This window comes from Phalacrocorax aristotelis, chromosome 3 (genome assembly GCF_949628215.1).
Source record: "Phalacrocorax aristotelis chromosome 3, bGulAri2.1, whole genome shotgun sequence".
Classification (NCBI taxonomy): Eukaryota; Metazoa; Chordata; class Aves; order Suliformes; family Phalacrocoracidae; genus Phalacrocorax; species Phalacrocorax aristotelis.
Window position 1 is genome coordinate 83,252,359 of NC_134278.1, and position 22,174 is coordinate 83,274,532.

At 44.9% G+C, this 22,174-nt stretch overlaps 1 protein-coding gene across 2 annotated transcripts in view; it reads right to left on the reverse strand.

The window, feature by feature from the left end:
- Nucleotides 1-4,454: 4,454 nt before the first annotated feature.
- PAK5 (p21 (RAC1) activated kinase 5) overlaps nucleotides 4,455-22,174 on the reverse strand; it is a 104,942-nt gene continuing 87,222 nt past the window's right edge. For both annotated transcript variants that reach the window (XM_075088226.1, XM_075088225.1), the window contains 6 exons: nucleotides 16,653-17,144; nucleotides 14,762-14,895; nucleotides 12,612-12,738; nucleotides 9,567-9,692; nucleotides 7,351-7,485; nucleotides 4,455-6,686 (listed from right to left, as the gene is read on the reverse strand). In XM_075088226.1, coding sequence (XP_074944327.1) covers nucleotides 6,531-6,686; nucleotides 7,351-7,485; nucleotides 9,567-9,692; nucleotides 12,612-12,738; nucleotides 14,762-14,895; nucleotides 16,653-17,144 — 1,170 coding nt within the window. In that variant the 3' untranslated portion in view covers nucleotides 4,455-6,530. The remainder of the gene's footprint in view (nucleotides 6,687-7,350; nucleotides 7,486-9,566; nucleotides 9,693-12,611; nucleotides 12,739-14,761; nucleotides 14,896-16,652; nucleotides 17,145-22,174) is intronic.

Here is a 22,174-nt window from a genome sequence, read left to right on the forward strand (position 1 = left end):
AAGAGGCTGGTCCCCACCCGGCTGGTTTCCTCCTGATGAGTTGCACGTCTTTGGTGTCAGAAGAGGCAAATTCTGCTGGTTCAGTTGGGTATAATTAGAGATATAAAATAATTGGGGCCTTGTCTGTGAAAAGTGGGGAAGAGAAGGACTTTGTGGCTAGAAACAAGAAAGAGGATCCTGTTTTTCTCCTGTGCCATGTGTTTCTCTAGGAGAGCCCATCAAGGCTTTTTTTTCCTCCCTCTTCTCACATTCATCAGCACCCATCCCACTGTTTTTCTTTTCTTTCTTGCAAAACTTCTGTTGGTTGTATATCCATTTGGATATCAAAATTTTAAATGGGTGTTATAAAAAAGGGCTACTTCCCTTCCAGTTGCCTTTAGAAGGAACTTTACTAGAGAAAAGGAAATGCACATTGCAGCATTTTTATAAGTGTTCTTGATTTTTGACACACCCCACACCCCCCCCAAATTTTTAACCCAATGAAGGGATGACTGTACCAGTAGTGGACGTGCATATCTCGGCTACTTCCCATGATGCCTGAGTGTATCCAGCCTTGTACTGAGGCCAAGGCAGAGCTGGTGGCAGAGGCAAGGGTAGCTGCAAAGTATTCCAAAATATGCAACCAAGCAAAACCTTATGCTCCTTCCTCTTGGCCTTCTGCTTTTGGTTCATGTGATGGCTCCTCACACAAGCAATCAGTGGCAATTCTGTTGGCACTATAGTTTCTTATATTCTGCAGAAATTATGCTTATATTGCAGAGCAGGTTTAGAGGCAGGAAGGATCATCCATAGCTGGCCAAGGGCTTGACAGGTACTTCTCAAAACCAGAGCAGGAGGTGGGAAACCCACTGCTCTGCACCCCTGCAGCGCTTGATGGGCTATGTTTAACCTTTCTTAGCCTCCCTTGTAAGCTACGGTTCAGGGTTTACATGGAGCTGTTTGAAGGCAACAAAATGTGGGGCTTGGCTTAGTGTCACTCCTGGGAGAGGCAGTGGCTGGTGGATGGCCCTGCTGACTGAACATGTGTCTCCAGGCTGGTTTTGGAGCAGCTGGAGTTTGTTGTGTCTTGTTTGTGTAAAGCTGCTGGTTGGTTTGATCCCCTTGCAGGTCATGTTGATGCTTCCCCATTTTCAGAAAGCAAGCAAGACCCACCTGTTGTAACAGGGAGATTCTCTCAAACATCTACTTGTATTTGAGATGGAAAAAATTTGATAATTTATGGTTGACTTTGCAAACTAATTTTAGTTCAACCTGCAGTGATCCTGTAAGGGCAGTAATAGCAGAGCAGCCCAAGGAAAACATTGTCTTCACCGCTCATAGGAAACCACCCTTGGCTGATCCCACTGCTTGGGCATTGGCCAATGCACTGAGGTGGTGGAAGCGGCCATCTGACAGGAGGACAGCTCCCCAAAGCTGATGCAGCTCTTACAACCCTGTGCCCGTGTCACATGTACTTCCTGCTTTTTGTGTTGGGTGACAAGAGGTTTCCCTTACCTAGCACTCAGCATTGCCTTCAAGCAGAAAGTGTCTGTACGCTATCACAAACAGAGTTGCATGAATACAGTAATTAATTTCTCATTTTTTTCTGAATTAAGATAGAAAATAACTTCTTGTTGGACTGAATTGGTTTTCCTGTCTTTTTTGGGGAAGAAAGGAAATAGAAACCATCATTTCAGCTCAATGACAGTTTGCATTGTGCCCCAGACTGATGTCTCTTGTTTAAAGAAAAAGTTAAGATGTTGAAAGAAAACCCTTTGAATCTTTTCTTTCCATTCTTTCGCTAACAATTATTTACTGAATTTGATCTGAAGTTTCCATCAATTTAAGCTTTCCAAGCCTATTTCTGAAAAATTATTTACAAGAGAGGTTAAAAAAGCCGTCCAACTCTCTGTCTGCCCATAAAACTACAGCAGCATCTTCAGGATGGCAGCACTTCTATTGTGATTTTGTTTTATATTTAGCTTTCATTAATCGATGGATTACAACGAGCTAGTTGCAAACTTGAATAGTTTGCTTTATAGATGTTTATGAACATACTAGTAGAAGGTGGATAAATATAAGAAACTGATCAACCTGCTGAGCCTGTACGGACCTGTAATGATTAAGGATGTACTAAACCAGCTGTTAATGACTTACTTACAAAGTACTTAGGATTAGAACTACAAAGTATGTATGACTAGAACTTTAATTATAAATTATTGATGTATTGCCAAGGAGAGGAGTTACCTAGCCAGTAAATGCCCTGGCCTCTGCTACTAAAATTGTGAATATTTGTGAATACTTTTAGACCTGGTGACCTCAGAAAAAGCCATTGCTCCTTAGTGACAGGCGAGAATCAATGTGTTGGAGTAACTGGCCATACACAGAGCTCAGCCTCAGCCGGTGCGGTAGATGAAGATGTCTTCTGGGTGAATGGATGCTCCCAACATCTGGCATCTAAAAAACTAAAACTAAAGAGTGTATTTTTTTGCTGAGATGCCCAACAAGGGCAAGCCTACACAAGCCCACAAGGGATAGTGGTAGAGGTCTTCTGCAGCATGGACACTGCAGGGACCTGGCTAAGGGCTCGAGAGCCATCAGGTTGCAGGAGACGAGGCTTGGGAAGATCCCACAGCAGTTACCAAAGGAACAAATTTGCAGAGAGGGTGATGAACGTGGCTAAGCCAGGTGTGCAGCCCAAGGTAACAGGCTGTGGTTATGCCCTGCTTTTTTGGCTGGCTCTGGCTTTATTTGAAGTCCTGTGGGTGAAAGAGCCAAAGTTAAGCTTTTTTGTTTGGGTTTTTTGAGTGATGGCTAATGCATTTGGAAACATTTACTGATGTCAGCAACCAAAAGTAATGTAAAATGTCATTTATAAGAGTTGATGATGCCTAAGGGAGCAAATAATATTGTAGACTCATTAGCTGACAGTGCTACTGGGGAGCCTGGGAGGAATGTTTGCACTAGGCATGAGAGCTGAATGGTTATGGCCCAAAAATTAACGACAAGGAAAAAAACGAATTCTCGGGGGGGGGGTGGGGGGTGGGGGTGGGGGGGAAGGAAAGGACAGTTGAAATGTTTCAGCAGATTTCTGGAGTACATCATATGCGGAATGTCTCAAAATTTTCTGTACTATATAACTGCAATGGCATGTCTGGGTGTTTTTCAAGTGCTGGCGTTGCCAACTCATGTTGAGCCATGAACAATTTTCTTCCTATGTGTAGGGCAAAGTTGCGTGTTTTTCTAACATAAGTGTGTGTGCGCACGCATGTGGGGGTGTGTTTGCCGGGGGTGCTCTTGGAACAGCTGATTCATGGTATCTTGGGTTGAAATGGGTATTTCACTAATATTTCTCTGACTACATCATTTGCTTCAGCCTGACAAGCCATACTGGTGATTTCTGCTGTGGGGAAGTTTCTTTTTGTGCATGGAGAAGAGGGGAGGCTGGTGCATGACAAATGGGTGCACCTGGCCCCATCAGGACTGACCGCTTCAGGGGTGGGAAGGTGCCAGAGACAAACAAAGCAGGTCTCCCACATCAAGGTTTTTGCAAAGCCTGATGTTACAGATTTGAATGCTTATTTCCCCCATAATTTTTCCCCTCACTTTGGGTTGTTTTTGTTTATTTAGGGTATTTACCTCGTAGGCTGCCTGGTTTGGCCACACCCCATCATGCTGCAAACCTTTGCATGTTCCTCACAGCAAATTAAAGATGGGGGAGGGTTTGGTCATGTAGGGGCTCTTTTTTCCTCTTCCAACCTTCTGCTCCTTGGTTTTTAGTCTGACATGCTTGGGACAACTGTTTGCCTTTTCTTAATTTTGGGTAGAGGCACAGTCAGACTCTTAAGCTTCTTATTCTTACTCATGTCCTGTAGTTTACCAGAGGTATTTATGCCATGATTGTGGCATCAACCAGGAAAAAAATATATTGACACTGAGATGTTCTTTTTTTGAGGTCTTAATTCAGAAAATTAGAGCTGGACAGCAGCATTTCACGCTTGTAAATATCTTGAACTAACAAATACAATAAAAAAAGTACAAAACAACCTATTTTCTTGCACCCTTACAGCTACTGACTCCTGACTGGCAGCTTCCCATGGCCGGGGGAGTAGGCATGGGTTTTATTTTGGATCCCCTGGCTTTCCTAACCCCAAGCCCTCATGGCACCAGGGCTCAACCCCTGTGGCGTCCACTGAGGCTGGGGTATCCTAGCAACTCCCCACCCAGGAGCCAGGACGCAGCTGCGACAAGCACCACAGGAGCAGGACCAAGCAGCTGCCTTCCAGCACAGACACAGCCAGTGGCACTTTAAAATTATTAGAGGCAGCTCTATAAATCACTATGCATATATATCTCTGTGTGTGTATATACAGATATATCTTGCACAAGGACCTTCTATTTTTTCTTGTTACTTGCTGTGTGACCGAGTCAAATTTAGAAACAAGGCTTGGGGAAAAAGAAAACCACTGAAAATTAAAGTGTTTATTAATTATTTTATTTAACTTGCATGTGCATTTGTCTCACCAGTAGTTGGTGTTCACAAAAATCCCCCCTTGGAAATAGACAAAACTTTCAGTAAACTTCATTACTCCTGTTTAAAGTATCTAATGATAAGAAAGTTGCAGAAAATTCTTCACTTGGAACAGCCTAAAATGTGCTGAACATTGAAGAAAAAAACCCCACCAACCCCAACCCCTTTTTTATTCAAAGGTCGTTAAAAAAGTTTACTGTTGTGGTTAGTATTACAGTTTTGCCCGTATGTCACTGCCTGGACTGGTGCAGCCTGTTTTCCTGAGTTGTCACTAGAAAATAGGAATTCCTTAGACCGCGGCAGATGCTGCACTCTCTGCAGGTGGGTACCAGGAGCACATTTGCAGCAGGAGCTGAACACATTTTCTTTAGCATTGCCTTAAAATATGCAAACACGGTTAAGAAGAGAAAGCAGCAGGGAGTAAGACACACAGCTGTAAGAACATTTATTCAATGTTCGAGTTTGTATTTATCTCCTCTTTTCTTTTTTTTAAATTATTTCTCTCCCTTCAAATATTCTTTACCTTTTTAAGGGCAGTACTAAAGGAGCTTCTGTACTATTGGCAACTCTTTTGTCCCGGAGGAAGATCTTTAAGCAACAGCTCCTGCCAGGTTTAGATGTTTGGTTATAATTTACGACAATAAATTACAATTAATTTATTCTCTATGAAATGTCACAATAAGAAAGAAACTATGTTTTCACAAAGTGGCTCTGTTTCTTAATGAGATCATAAAATGAGGTCAGTAAGAAAAAAATTGAAAAACATGGCTTTTGTATTATACATAATTCAAAAGAACTAATCATTAATAAATAAAATTCATTTATCACTGAAATAATTATGAAACACTTCTAAAATTTTTAAAGGCAAATCTATTTAGGCCTACAGTTAACATGCAAAGTCATCCAACGAATAACACAAAATTGTACTGTAGTAGTCAACTGTTGCATCAACATTCAAAAAGGTCTAGACAGCAGCACAACTTCTTATATGTGGCAAACATCTCATAATGCATCACAAGGGTCTGTCTGCGCTCTGGAGGGTGCCCGCTGGGCGGGCAGAGAGACATCTGCCGGCCCTTTCTACTTCCAGAGTGACAGAAATAACAGAGGTTTCTGTGATAACAAAACTGGCCTTGCAATGGCATAAAACAAAGGGACTGTCATGGCGTGAGGAGATGGCCCTTGAGCACGGGTAGGCCGGAGGTGTTGGCTCCCACCGCTGGGGAACTGGGGAGACCCTGATGACCACTAACATTCAGCAGCAGCTCTGATGGCCGCTGCGTCACTGGTAGCGCTGGGAGGGCAAGTGCCCAGTGCCAGACTGCCAGTGCTCCCACCGCATCACTTATCGTTGGTGCTTCAGGGGATGAGCGCTCTCCTCGCCCCAATGGAAAATCTGCAAAACCTTCTAACTTCCTAAAGGTGAGTTTGGGTTTTTTGTTTGTTTGTTTGTTTGCAAAAGGGTTAAAAAAGTCGGAAACTTTATCATCTCAAATTCTTGCTAAGTTACACTTATTACGCCAACTAACACAACAGTTACATGACAAAGTACTGCAAATTATCAAAATTTACTGTACAGAAAATTACAAATTCATTGCAAAATACATTGCGCTGCTATGACTGAGATTAAAAAGTGCTTTTTTTTGTCAGAAAAGTGTTCCACAATACAAGTGCCGTAGCCTGCAACAAAATTCTGCTGTTCCACGCTGGCTGTGCTATCCTCTACTAATTATCTTTCCAACCTTGTTTGCATTTGGCACCTTCTGTCTGGATGGCCAAGACGACGACAGCGCTGGGGAGCGACAGTCCATGGTGGAGTGTGGCCACCCAGCTGGTGACCAGGATCACTCCCCAGAGAGCACCTCCTTGGACTTTTTGTACACCGCAGTGTTTCCGCGGGGCTGGTTTTCCTCCACAAGGTTTCTCTTGTCCCTGCCCATGGTTCCGACACAACTGCCGGGATTCCTGCATGGCTGTTATCCAGACTCGGCATTGACCTCCTCCCGAAAAGTTGCCGGCTTCAGCGATGCCTGTGCTGCCTCATGAGGGGCACGATGCAAGAAGGGGGCCCAGCCAGTTTGAGAAATGGGTGTCTCAACAGTTCCTGTGCTGTGGCTCTCTGTGAGGGCTCCCGCACCAGCATCGAGTCCAAGAAGCCCCGGAGGACTGAGGAGACCTGCAACATCACACTGGAGTTAGGGCCAGGCAAAGACCCCCGATGCCAGCGTACACAGGGGTCTGTTCACGCTGCTTTCCTTGGGAGGACAAGGGATGCACTGAGCTCTCCTATGGCTGTTCATCCTATAGATGTGCTCAGCTAAAGGGCTGTACATCTTCTGTGTGCCAGTTATGTTACAAGCATTTGGTTGTCAGTGGGGTACAGAACAGCACACACTGTACAGCTTTGCATACAGTGGGTGAGAAAAGCATTAACCTGTGCTGAGGGCTGGGGTCTGACTTGTAGAAGCACACCCAAAATGGGAGAGACCCAACAGCTTTGGCACTGGGCAGGGATGTACCAACCCAGCCACAGCAGGGCTGACGTGCCGACTTGCTCTAGTCCTTGGGCATAGTGGGAAGCACAGGGAGCACGAGGCTCTGCCTAGCTCCCTTCACCATCACTTGCTGCAAAAGCAAAGCCAGGACCAGGCACAAAAAGACTACGGTTTGGCGAGGCTTCAGCCTCACATGCTCCCCATGCGCGTCCTGTGTAGGACCCGCTGCTCAAGGGGGGGGGTACATTAAAGATGTGATTTATCCTTTGGGCATGGAAGTGCGTGGCTACGGTTTTACTAAATGTTTGTACATGCAAGACCCTCATCACCTATGGGGAGTCTGACCTTGTGCATGTCCTTCAGCCGGGGCGGTAAGTTATCCCGGATTCGGCGCATGGCCTGCAGTGGCGGCTCATTGAAGTAGGGCGGTTCACCATCTATCATCTCTATCACCATGATGCCCAGGGACCAGATATCCACCTGTAACACACAGGCCATTTGTAAATGCCACTGGCTATGCAGCAAGGGGGCTAACAGGCTCAACGCTTAGGGTCACGCAAGCCTTGGAGCTGGCTCATGCTGTGGTACCTGCTGTCTACGTCCAGCCTAAGCCAACAGTCCAGTGAGCATCACCGGAAATCTTTCTTATACAACCGACAACAATTTTCAGTTCTGAGCAGTTAGTGCGTTGAAGAAAAATTAGAAACAACTTATAAACTCGGGTCTGCAGCTGGTTTAGGTGATGTCTGCCAGAAGCACTGCTAAGGCTTGTTCGTTTGAGAGGCTGGCTGCACTGCAGTTCAGCTGCACTGATGTGCACCCATGGAGTATTTACCCCAGGTTGGCTCTGCAGTGCTGCAGAAAGGTGCAGCTCGTGGGAGGGCACAGTACAATTCAGCTGCTGTGAAATCAGTTACTCTGCTTCCCCTGAATCTTAAAGACCACAGGAACTCCATCTGAGACCCCCCAAGGCAAACGCAAGCACTTACTACACCTGGGCCCATTTCCAGTAAGCATGGCTGACTCATTATATAATCTCTTTGGAAAATGATTCAGCTACAGCTTAAAAAACAAAACAAAACTTTTTTTTTTTTTTTTTTTTGGTCCTGCCCTGCTGCAGAGCTGCTCCAGAATCCCAGTCCACTGATGATGCCTGTAATTCCTGTCATTTGCCCACCCAAATACAGCCACGGCCAGTTCATACTGCTTTTGCTCTTTTGTCAACACTATCCATCAGCTTAAATCCTTTCTTTTTCCCTTGCCCTTCTGGTGGGGAACCCAAACATAGCCATAAATTCAGCCACTGTATAATCCCTTTAGTATTATCAGTGGGCTAATAATAGCAGATGTTATTATCCCTGAAATGCCTCAACAATGCTAGACATCCTGGGTGACTGTCAGTGCCTGCAGGGTGCTCTCACTCCCAGGCAGGCACCCTCCCTGCCTGTGCCAGGTCAGTCCCTGCTGTGCAATGGGAAGATGCAGCGTCTCCTCTCTTGGGCCTCGGCTCATTTCCCCCTCTGTGTGTGTGTGTGTGTGTGTGTATATGCATATATATGTGTGCGTATCTGTGTGTAAATATATCTATCTATATTTGACTGGCGGGTTTGTCCTCAACAGCTGTTACTACAGGCACTACCAAGCAGATGATGACTCCCCTCACCACGTAGAGGAGAAAATGCAGCCGCATCTCTGGCTGGGGGAGGCATGAGTCACTGTCACGACTGAGTGCGGGAGAGGGGATTGCACTTCCCGGGCTGGCAGTGCAGAGGTGCCCTGACTCAGAGCTTCCTAACAGATGGTGTTCAGCTTTGCAGAGCGGTAGGGTCCCCACCCTTCTGGGCTCATCTAAAAGGTTCCAATAAAAATGTGTGAATTGCCTTTTTCAACCCATTTGGCAGTGCTTAAAGTAGTTCCCACAGCTACACACACACCCCCACCCCCCCACCCCCGACTCTCAACTAATGAGAGCAATGGCTGCAAGGAATGAGGAGGCGACTGCTACAAGAGGGTGGCAAGCCAAGCCATCCGGCCAGCTCCTGTGTTTGGAACCCTACAGGACCGTTCCTGCGCCTTTGCTGGCACTATTCCAGAGGAAGGGGATCTCAGGCTTTAGCTGGATGAAAGCAGAGTGGATCACTGCCTGCAGGTCCCTACAAAGGCTGATGTGACCTGGCTGTGCAGGACAGGCATGTGATTTGGCTGCTGGTTTGGCATATGCAGGTGTAGACACCTGTAAGCAGGCTTGATATTAAAGATCATCAAAGGGTCGTTCATGATGTGAAAATGATGCCAGGTTCCTTTAATACAGCACCCTGAGCTAAAACATGTGAAAGCATTACCTTGTTCAGTGCACTAAATGGAGTTGTTATTTAACAACTTTGTCTTGGAGAAGTACTTTAAAACAAGGGTAAACATAGTTGCTGCTATTTAGCATATCTGCGTAAATGCATTTGAACTGCATGGTTCTGACAGGGCTCGGCAGGGTCACCCAAGGCACCATGCAGAGGGAAAACAGCTGCTCAGGGCTGGGTGGGCGCGCAGTGCCCCGCTGTGCTCACCTCGGTGCCATAGGGCAGGCGGGATATCACCTCTGGCGCCATCCAGTACGGCGTCCCAACTAGGGACTTCCTCCTAGGCACCTCCTTTGACACTTGCGCGCAGAACCCGAAGTCGGACAATTTTATCTGAAAAGAAAAAGAAAAAGCCCCCCTTGAATAGCAAGGCAAACTCCTCCAAAGCACATGTGCCTCCAGGAGAATCACCTCCAGCTGCAGAATGGGGGACAGGGACGGAGCTGCAGTGTTGACCTGGGCCAGGACAGCAGCAGTTTTGGAAGCATGGCTGGAGCTGGCAATGCAGTCTGGGGAACATGCCGCTCATCGAAATGAAGGCAAGGGAAAGAGGCAGGAGAGAGTGGCAGTGGTGCTCATTGCTAACATCGCCTGCCATAGCTCATTGCCTCTCCACCGGCAAAAGACGTGGAGGTGATAAATGGCTTAGAATATTTAAAAAATAGAAGGAAAGCAAAAAAATTCTGAAGTAGCAGTGGTTTATAATGAATCTATTATTACATATATATGAAGTTCATGGTTGTAGTCTATGTATGTATACTGCTATTCAATAATATACATAATCCAAGTGATACACACCGCTCCTATTATTTTTATCAGGGATATGACCTGTGGGTTTGCCAGAAAACCCATGAAACAAGTAGCATTCACCCTGTTTTCTTTTACCACAGAGAGGATGACCTAACACTCACAGAAAGCAATAACCCTGCCAATGACTTTTCAAGACCAGGACCTCATACTGTGGACTATCACTAAAGAAACTGTCATCTTTATGAAGCAGATGAGCTCATCTGGGGAAGGCAGGGAAGGGTACGAGACTCCTCCAAAATGGTTGTAAGAGATAAAGGGACCTGCTCCCTTTGCTTGGGAAGGCGGGAATTAAAGCCAATACTGTCCTTGAGTAGCTGTGGCAGTGACCTGAAATAGAAATAATGGGCTACACAAGCACTCCAGAGAGCAGCTCTCACTGCATCATGTGCCTGCTCTTTTATGCCAGTTTTTTTTTTTTTTTCCCCCAACAGAAATTATGGCAAATTATCGCCTCCTCTTCTCTGGTGCTCTATGACGGCAAGGTGGAAACTCCTCCAACCCCCAACCAAAACGAGCTGGGCTGGGTGTCGGTGGCATCACCCCATTCCAGAAGCAGCTTGTTCCTTACAGCTAAAATCTTTGGGATTTCCCCCCTCCAGGTATTTATTTGGAGGCCTAGAAGCTATCAGAAGGGTTTTCCTGGACCTTAGCCTAACCCCCATCACCTCCAGCTCCACACCGCATGGTGCAACGGTGACCCATGCCCAAGGTCCATAAGCTGTGTATCCGACCACGTGCTCGGCACCTGGGGATACGGAGGGAGCCCAAACAGCCTCAGGACGACTGAAACAGGAAGTTCCATAAATCCCTGCATTGTGTAGATCAGCATTTTATTATCAGCACTGATTTGTTTTCTTTTGGATTCAGTGCAGATGTTACTTTTTTTTAAAACTAAGGGTATTATTTTTAACAGAATTATGAAATGATTGTTGGTATTTCTAAAACAAAGCCAATAATAGCCAAGCTCTCCATGCTAAATGTATTTTTCAGTTTACAGGATGAAGAAAGGAAGAAATAATGCATATTTTGGAAGCAGAGCCCCATTTTCTTTTGTAGGAGCACAAGAGGTTTTGCATATCTCTTGCTCATTCAAGTACATAAAAGAAGACGATTTTCTAAAAAAAGATAATTGCACAACACAGCCATGAAGAAATCTGCAATGCAGATAATAAGTACTGGAGTAATGAGTATAACGTTATGCAGATCCTGAGAGCAGATCAGATCCTATTTCAGCAACATGGATTGAAATCACAACTGAAAAACTCCTACACACGTGGAATTTTCTTCCCTCAACAGGATTAACAGGAGCAGGGCTGTGACTGCTGCAGGAAGAAAATCCCCTTCCCTCGGTGAAGTGGGAATCAAATTATAAAGGTGAACCTTTGGTTAGGGCTGGGAAGCCAGGAGTTTTACCTTCTGAAGGTTTGGCTCCGGACTGACCAGCTGCTTTTGGGCCGAGTGCAACCCACTAAATCTTGTTTTTGACAGGTGTGTAATGCCAGTGGAGCAACCCTTAAAGCCCTGCTTATGGGACTCACTGGCCATGAGTGCATTAGCTTCTACTCAAATTATCCCAACAGGGCCACAAGGTGAGATGCAAAGTAGTGCCTAACTCAAGCAGAGATTAGGCTTTTATGTTTAAGAGTGATTTGCCTTTGGGTGCCCCAAGTTTAGATGCCTCATGTTTTATGGCTGTGTATGCCCAGAAATAACTGCTAGCCCAGAACCACTTTTCTCCTTGTAAGGGAATAACAATTTCCTTGGGACCAAACACTGCTGAAGTAATATTTTTTTACGTGCAAACTTTATTTTGTTTATTGGGCAGGTCATGTGCAGCATTTTCTTTCCCTCTCTCCCCACTCATTAACACCACAAAGAAACACCAATTCGCTGACAGCAGCATCCCATCCAAGTAAAGGGAAGGCTGGGATAGGTATTTTCACACATCTTCTAAGTGTACCTATGGTAAAAGCTACTCTTACCATCGGGGGATTGTTTCAGCAGTAACGCAGAATATTTCCTAGTTGTATAGATAGATGTTCGCCTCCTAACTAGCTTGGGAAAATCGAGCAAATGTATAGAAGCTTGTTAATTAAAGGATAACTAAATGTAGTAAAAGGAAAACATTTTTAAGAGGGATCAGAGTAGGAGTGGTGCAGCATAAGAGTCCACCGTCACCAAACCATCACCCATAGTTGCTTCTGCCACTGACTTTTGACAGCTCCGATCCCCCTCAGGGACTCTGCATGCAGCGCAGATGTCAATCACCGGCCAGGGCAGGCCTGTGTTTTTCTGATTCAGCTCTCTAACAAGTTATTCACAGGCCATATCCAATGATTTCACAGGCCTGGCTTTTTTTTTTTAAGTTAGTGTCACTTTGAAAGTGCATAGCTATTTTCATGCCACCCCCGAGAGGCGGCAGGAGAAATGTCGGGCACTCACCCTCCCATCGCTTGTGAGAAGGATAGAGTCGCTTTTGATGTCGCGGTGGATGACGCCTTGGTTGTGCAGGTAGGACAGGGCTCTCAGGACGGACAGGCAGACGGTCGCTATCTGCTCCTCATTCATTCTGAAACAGCAAAGTGGAAAAATGAGCTGAGCATTAACAAAGACAGCATGAAAGGGGAGCTGGAGCAAAGAGGCGAAGTCCCCCTTCATGCCAGCGTAGGGACAGCCAGAAGATATTCAACACAATGGCTCCATGAGGTGACTCTCTGGTCCAATCTGTCAAAAGAGTGGAGATGAGGGGTGAGCAACAACCCTGCAACAAGGTCTGGATAAGTCTCCCTGCAGAACTGAAAAAGCAGAGTATATTATGTGATGAGGCATGTTACAGTGAGCCAGCTTCCCTCTGGGAAATAACAGAAATGCCTTATTTACAGTAAACTTACTGCTTGCCAAGGAGGGTAAATCACTACAAGGATGGAAAAATGCATAGAATAAATATGAGAAAAAAACACTCTTAACTGTGCAGTCAAAAAGTCAGGCCCTGGGTGTAGCTCTTCGAGAACGCTTCTTTGCTTTTATGCCTTCTATAAAAATATTCAGGGTATTTCAGTAGAAAAATAAACAGCAGGAGTCCTCATTTCTGTGCACGTGTGCAAAAGCCCATTTTGGAAGAAGCTGCCTGCACCATGCGATAGCAATGGCCAGGATGGGTGGCACACCCTGACCCCACTGCCCCACTGCTGCATGATCCCAGCATCCCTACTGTGCAAGCATAAAAATACCTGTGGAGCTTTCTTCTTTAATTTTGTGTGCCACTTGCAGTATTTTAGCAAAATCTTTGAGGGAAGGTTATACAATGTAAAAGAAAACAAACCCAGAAGATTAAGGAAAGACTATTGTGAATAAAAAAAGAACATCTGTTTGCTGTTAAACTCCTGTCAGAAATATCTAAGATGGGGCTTTCAACATTCTGGGGAACAGTAGTTAACAAATGACTTGCAATACTGTCAATTATTTCAGCACATCAGCTAAGGCAACACTAAAAAATAAAATACCTGTATTACAACTCTTATTTGGTAGGATCTAAAAGCATCACTAAACTATGAGAGATGACAATGTTTCTAATTTACTACTCCTTGCTTTTCTTCCTGTTCACCTAAATACTCCCTCACTGGAATCATGTGGGACTTTTTTTTTTAATTCAAGATGAAGAAATTAAATAAAGACTTCCTCTTCCCTATCTCCTTTTATCCTGCTTATCAGGAAAAGATGAGTGAAGAGCAGATGTAAAGAGGGCTGTAAAATCTAATGTCCCTACTCCGAAGAGGAGTACACTACAGCTTTTGTGCTGGCGAATAGCCTTGTTTAAAGTTATGATGTTAACTGAAACGTGGGAACAAGCCCTACCATAAGCGCAAATAATCTGATATAAAAATATCAGATTTTACATTACATCTTAGGCTCAGTTTGCAGTTAACATTTCTGACAGCATGGTTACATGGGTTAGGAGTAGAGAGAGAAATCACCCTTACAACTGACATAATACGACAGCAAAAAATGATACAGATCACCAAGCACGGAAAAGAAGGGGTTTTTTGCCATTTGAGGAACTAATGGATAAAAGTCGTGTTGCTGCTAAATTACTTCCTAAAGCATTAGCAAATCCTCACCTACCAGCGAGCCCTTTCAGGTATTTCTTTCCATTCCATTCAAAAAAATGGTGGCACTGACAGGAATTCAGTCTGCCAGGGGCTTCTTTATGCTGGTAAAGTGAGCATGCTATAGTATGTGTCTATGTAAGTACATGTAGATACATACAAACACAGGTACATATAATGCTATGCACATACATACATACACATATCTATGTATATATATTTTCCAGGTATGTATAATGTACATATGTATGTATTTTTATGTTTGTATATATGTATTTTGTATATAATACAAACATACAGCAGTAAATATCTATGAAAAAATACATATATAGAGGCAGGAGGAACCCAGCGTCCCTCAACAGGAGGTGAGGTCCGGAGGGCACAGTCCAGAGGTATCCCTGAAGGAAGGCCGCAGCATCTCCCTCCTGCCCAGCTCACACTGTAGGATTTATGCTGCCAGTTGCTGGCGCAGCAGACCCAACCCACCTCGTGTGAGTCACTATATCCGTCAAAGCGCCACCCTCCAGAAACTCCATCACAACCCACAGCTCATCCGCAACAAGGTAACTGTTGTACATATCAACCACGTTTTCATGATGGTAATCTCGCATGATTACGACCTGTGAGGAAGAAAAAGACGATACGTGAATTGCTACAAGCACTATCTGACACTTGCTTTGAACTTCTTCTTCACTGTACTTTTCTCTTTGTGCTTAGTAAAGGTTCTGCTACGAATCACATCCTCCCTAATTCTTATGCCAAAGCATAAGCAAAAATCAATTTATTTACGTAAAAATAACAGTCATCGTAAACGCATTAGGAAGAAGAATCTTTAGTTGCTAAAGTGGGAGATAATTGGGTTTTTTCAGACTGCAGGAACAGGACTATTTATTTCATTGCTTTTTTATTGCCAGCTGCCTTCAGTACAAGAGAGGTTTTTCCCTTTTTACCGGATCAATCACAACCCATCAAAGTAGTCTTCATCATGTATCAAACGGTACTTTGCACAGAATTTTAAGAAAATGTTGGTAATATAGGGAATAGTCATAAGATGACTCAAATCCCACATCTAAAAGGGTCTGTACAGAATTGGGACCACAGCAGCAGCAGCCCAGCCAAGGCAGTGACCATCACCTCATGGTACTGAGGGATGTCAGCAGGGCGATCAGGAGAGAAAACAACAGCCAAGGAAGGCTTCATTATAGATGGAGGAATATCAGCATGGCTGAAAAGAAATTTTCAGATGACACAAGTGACTGGAGCATGTCAGGGAAGCAGCTTGGTCCTGCACAGCACGTAGGACTCGTGTCAAGACGTTACTCTTCAAGAGATGCTCGGTTAGAGCTACCACAGCGCAGTTAAGGGCAGTCTCCCAGCAGAGGCAAAACAAAGCCAAAATATTCAGTACAGTCATGGACTGTGCAAAGAAAAACTGTGTGAAGTTTGTTAAAAACTAGTATTTTAAATAAAAAACGCTAAGTTTTTAAAGGCTTTAAAGAAACCAGTCTGTTATGTGGTGTGGGAAGACCCTCTTATAGTTAAAATACAGGAAACAAATGATAGAATCAAAAGGTTACTTCTCACAAGAAGTTTCCCTGGGGACCTGCGGTCTTTGTGGTGTTACCAGCATATTCACAAGTGATCTAAAAAGTGGAGTGGACAACACACACCACTAGCTTCTTTAAGGCAGTAAGAGGGAAAAAGGAGAAACTCTTCGAGTTGGAGAATGAACTCTCAGCACCAAACAACTGGGTGGAAAAGTGGCAAATAAAAACCAGTGTTCTTAAATTTAAAATAACGTACATGGGGAAAACAATCTTCCATAAGCAGTTGTGGACTCTGAACTGGTTGCAGCTACTCAGGAAAGGAGATGTGGGAATTAACACAGACAGTTCCATGAAGAAATGACTGTCAGCTCTTTGCTTAGTAACCATCAAGAAAGCAAAGGGACCGCTAATGGTTAGGAGAGGAAGGAGGGAGGAAACAAAAAGCATGTATATGCCAGAACATGGTGCACGTGCTTCCTGGATAGTCTGGTTAGTCTGGATCCTCCACCTCAGGAGAATAAACTACACCAGCGAATGCTCTAAAAAAGGCAGCCTGACTATGTCTGTGCACCTAATGTGCTGCACGGACCAGCTGACAGATTTCTTAGCTGTTTTCTGTGACTTCCCACCACATTAGAGGTTTAAAGCCAGGACATGTAGCTTATTTGAAACTGGCCTGGCTATACAATATTTATATAGCACAGATGCACGTGGAACTCACCACCTCTTCTAGAAATATATTAATTTGGCTTTTGGGGTTGCCATTTGGTCCATGTCTCCTGCTGAACCTTCCACCTGCAAAACCTGTTGCACCACCCAAAACAATGTACCTCATTGAAGAGCAGCTCCCTCCTCTGCTGTTTCCTGAGATCCATCTTCTTCACGGCAACTTGCTTTCCTGTGTGATTCTCAGTGGCAATGCAGACAATCCCCGTGGAGCCCTCCCCGATCTTGATGAAGCTGTCCAAGTACTCCCGGGGGTCGCCGGGACTGACCACAAGCTGCAGAGCAGCTCTGAATTGTTCGTGGGACACCCTGGAGGGCTGCTGGTCCGAGGAGGATCCCCAGCTGGGTGGAGGATAAGCACTTGACATGATACTTGGGGAGCTGGGGTAGGAGGCTGTGGAAATATAGGGAGAGCTGGGCTGGAGAGATGGCTGGTGATAGTGGGATGCTTTGTGATAGACCAGAGGGTACTGGTAGCTGCTGCTTGAATAGCTGACTTTGCTCTGACTTTGAGGTAGCTTTACTGGGCCCCTGGGGTAGGTGTCCGATCCAGAGAGAGGTGGGCTAATGACCAGCTGCGCTCGATCATAATCCACCTGCAACGCAAAAGCAGATGAGTGAACATGGCTGAGCAGACAGCTTGCTGGCTGTCCATCCACTCAGTTCGTTTCCGGCACCCCCCAAGGTCCTCAGTGGGTGCTGGCACAACGTGTTCCCGCATGTACCTGTTCCTCTCAACCTGACACTGCTTCCTGTATCTGAAAATAGATTTTTAGACCACTGGGCTGCTGTGCTGTCATCAGCACTAAAATTGGGCCAGGGAGGACCACGAGATCTTTTGTGCATCTCAGGTCCATTCTTCTGTCCAGGTACCTGTTTGTAGATACAGTAATCTTTGTTTAATGAAAGCGTAAGCTCCAAAAAGTGTATTTGCTCTCTATCTGCAATGCCCGGCAGGCTCTCTGGGCCATTTTCTCCAAGAATTCATCCCTTTCACAACCAGCAGCCCTTTGGCAAATTCCAGTTTGGGTCTTTCCTTTCAAACACCTGTTCCTGGGTTTTCACTCTCAGCCCTTAGACGTTTCTTACACTTTTCTCCAGCAATTCAGGGATGACCCAACCACTTCTTGCAGAGGCAGTGGTACCTTGAAATCCCTGTCGTCTCCCGCCTTGCCCGCTACCAGCTGCTGTTAAAGTGACTGCATACATGAGTATGACGAGGAGCCTAATTCAATTTACCATTTCTTAAATGATTTTCCAGAGTGACACACTACTTAACTGCAGCATCACGAAACTGCTAATTTTAATCTGAAATCAGACACAATCGCAGAGGAAATTATCCTGATGGGAGGCCTTGTTCATTTGCAGGTTCTTTTCTTTCTTTTTATTTCCCAAGCTTTTCTAAGCTTCTTACACTGAAAGCAAATGAATACTTCGCATTCACAAACACAACAGGTTGTTTTAAAAAAATAAAAAGGATGTAAGACAAAAAAAACCCCACCCATAACAAAATTACATTTTTTTCCCCTGGAAAAAGAGCATCTCCACATTTACGATAAAACATACGTGAATCCTGACGACATGTGGAGCATCTCAGAGCAGGGGGGTGGGGTGACACAGGCTCATGATGTAGCACAATTACAAATAATTATGGCAACGAGTTCATTTAATCAATCAATTTTAGTGGCGGTGCACAGGAATGGACAGAGCAGCAAAATACACAGCTCACAGTTGCTACTATTACTGCTGGCTGCCAGCCAGCAGTCCCTGATCCATGTTAGTTAAATGCACATTAATCTGAATTTGGCAGTGTAATCAAGGACCCAACTGAACTGTGAAATTGAATTCTGTGGTGGAACATCATTTGACCATTTTATGCTAAGACTGCAGAAAAAAAAAAAAAAAAAAAAAATATCTGCCGCAGCATCAATTTGTCACTGTAGGCTGCTGCACAGCGAGGAGGAGTTTCTAGCTGGATTCGCCTTGGTGTGGGGAGAAAAGCCTCTGGGTACAATATTATATCAGCGCTTTCCTATCTCACGCATGAGCCAGGCATGTGCATCTTTTCATTTTGCATGAGGTTTAGCAGGGAAGAGGGAATGCCTCTCCAGAGGGGCTGCTCAGAGATTCCCCTTGGAAACGTGAAGCTGAAGTTGCTTCTGCCTGAGACTCGCACGCTGACAGCTACCAGCCATATGGAGCATCCAGCGAGCACGTAACAGTGTTGTACAGCCACCTCCTAGGATGCTGCCTTTGTTTAAGCAAAACATCCACATGATTACAGCCATAATTTCACTTGCTTCGTCAGGCAGGGGTAGCCATAAAATAGAAGGGGGTCAGAGACACCAAGAATTTAATGAAGAGCATTACATCTGCCAAACTAATTAACAGGGAAAGTGCTCAGATGGTTTGGTGGAGGGAGGGGAACTTAATCTAGCCCTGTCCTATATATCTGTGTATGTAGGGACACATAAATTATTGCTTTGGCTGCAAAACCACCATTTTCTTTTAACTATTGAGATGGGGAAAGCCTTGTCTAGAAATTCAAGCTGGATAAATCCACGCTAATGAACTACTTGAGGCTTCACCCACACCTGGTATTTCTGAGCACATTCTAAGCTTAACACACTGGCGAAAGTAAATTCCACAGAGAAATTTTAAAACGTGCTTTTTGAAAGCTTTTCGAGGTTAGCATTGCAGTACAATGTAAACCCATTCGCATCCTGAATCCCATGAAATCTTACAAAATAGCAGGAGCTATAATGAGCAAATCAGCCAAACCTCTCCTCCGAGGCTGTGTCCTGACGCAGTGCTTCACATCGCAGCAAAATCAAACACGCTTTATTCCACTAATAATTCTATTTCTGCTACCAAATGCAGTTACCTACTGAAAGGAAAATCGTTCAATAATACAAAGGGAAGAAGAAACCAGTCCTGAGCTCATTCAAGATAGGGTCAAAAGAGCAACCAAAGCTCTGACATGACATCCATCACGGTGCCGCTGTGCACGGCGATACGCCGCTGCATCTGGCTAGGTCGCTTCACCGGCTTGCAGCATTACCCGCATCCGCACACGGCCACATCGATAGTTTGGGTCTTTTCATTGATAGATAAATGGTGGATGTAGCACCACGTTTAAACTTATTTCAGTTTCCACTCTGATGACTGCAATGCCCGTTTTGTATCACATTTGGCAGAAACACCTGCTTGTTTGTAAGGTGTACGTACCTTCCCTGCAAGGCTGGTGGCTTGGGCAGCCTTTCAGCTGAGCAGGTGTCCCATACGCTCTGCAGTCAGACTGCGGCAGAGACAGCAGCTGCAGCCCTGCAGCCGGAGACCATACCCTCCTAGGGGTGCAGCAAGCCCATGGTGAGATGCGCTTGCCTTTCAGTAAAGGCAAAACAGATTTTGGTTTGCCAAAGTAAAAGGTGTGGAAGGGATGACTGCACAGGGAAAGGTTACAATGGTGCTTCGCTAGTGGAAATCTCTGAGATGTGGCAGTGACAGGCAGCATTTGTGGAAAGCTACTGGCATGTGAATGAGAAAACTGGGAATAAAAGGAGGTTTCTGACAGTAAAGGCTTGGCTCTGCCTTCACTAGGCTGGAAACGTCCTCCTAGTGCAGAGTGCCTGCAAAATGCACAGCAGGAAAACGGTGGTGCTAAGCAGTGGCCAGGTTAGGCAGAGACCTCTGCTACGTTACAGCAGTATGAAGTAGGGAAGGGGAAAGCAGAAATCAGGGCCCCTTGGAGGAGGGACAGGAGAGCTGCTACCAAAAAATGACAGGGAGAAGAGCTTTGAAATAACAGGATGTGGTGCAAAAAGATAAGAGGGCTGCCTGCGACGAAGAGGAGGGTAAAAAGAAAAGATGCAGTACAGTGTCCAAAAATAAGCAGACCTGCAGGACGAGCTTGATATCATGTGACAATATTGAGGAGACTCCATTGAACAAAGTGGAACATGATCACTGTGGTGTGAGGCTAACACTGCAACCCCATGCAAGTGTTACTGGAGTTAGTCTGCAGGAGTAGGAGAGCAGGTGGGTAACATGGGGGTGGATTGGAGGGAACCACATCTGAGCCTCTGGCTTCCTGCACCTCCTGCACAAGGTCCCACTGTATGGCGGTGGCCAAGCCCAGCACAGTGGAAGTCTTTGACATAATACCTCTGAAACCACTGATGATGAAACAGGGCAGATGTTTGACTTATCTGACATCTATCACTTGCAAATAATACTGAAGCAAGTCTGCTTTTCACATTTACAAGCCAAAATTAACATCTTTGTTAAGTGCATTTTGAAGCCATGCATTTGTGCCTATACTTTTTCACTGCTTACTTTTTTACTCCTTTTAATTATACTTGAAAGCCAATCTCATTTGTAAAATATCTGATTCGAGACCCGATTCTCATTTTGTAAGCCCATTTGATGAACCATTATCTTACTAATGCCTCCTTGAAAAGAAGACTCTTCAGCAATCATCCAAGACAAGAAACTGCTATTCCCTTCCAGGAGCTGTGGACGGGTTAGGGAATTGAAACTGCTACATTTAACAGTGAATCATCAAGTTTCAATACACTAAGGCTGTAGGAGTGTTTTTGATGCTCTGAGGAGAGGAACAGCTCACAATGAATCTTGCACAGAGGCATCTTCGGGGTTTTTTTTTTTGTTTGTTTTTTTTTTTTTATAAAAGGTGTTACTGCATTTTAATGGGATATTTTTCAAAGTGTCTGGAGTGCTTTGAGTCCTGTAAAATATACCTCTGTCTTCTGCCCTATTGAATGCTTTAAAACTGGCAGGAGCAGACACAAGAGAGTCCATGAATTAACTGGATTCGTCCTTCTCCTTTCTAAATCCTGACAAAATGATTGCTTTAAATGAAGGAAATGGGAGATAGCCCATCCCAGGCTTTTCTTAAAACTTCCAGAACCCATGTTTAATGCCACACTCTTGCACACAGTTTAGCTACCCATGTGCATCCCTCCCACCACACCTCCAGCTCCGGAAAGGCCTGGTAATGTTTCTATTCCCCCCATGACATATCCTCAACGTCCAAAGCCTAGCTCTGTGCTTTAATGCAATGTGGAATAAAAACACATCGCTCTCCCTATACCATGGCGCACTGGTTGCAACTCTGCACCCCAGGATCAGCAAAGTCGCCAAACCACAAGCAAGGAAGATACAGGCATGCTGCTGGCATAGAGCTATCATGGATTTGCAGGGACCTGGGACTTCTTTTGGGTCTGCAGCTTGACAGAACCATGTTCTCAGTGCACAGAGCCAGCAAGAAAATGCACTGTTAAGATCATCATTAAAGAGCAGAGTGGATCTCACCACCTGCCAAGCTACCTACCTCAGCACATTTGGTAAGTCACGGCAACCCAGGACTATTTCAGCCCTGGAAAAATGAGTTATCATCTTGGTGCCTGTTGCTAGGGGAACTTGGTAATGTTCACTGCAATCTGCACTGAAGAAAAACATCTCTTGCAGAATATTAGATGTCTAATCAGGTCATGTGACTAGATGTGTACAAAAAGCGTTATTCTCTTAACTGAACAGTTACAGCAAACTATTGCAAGTAGTGTAGGACAGCTTGCACGGGTAATATTCCTCATGAGTTAAAAAAGGC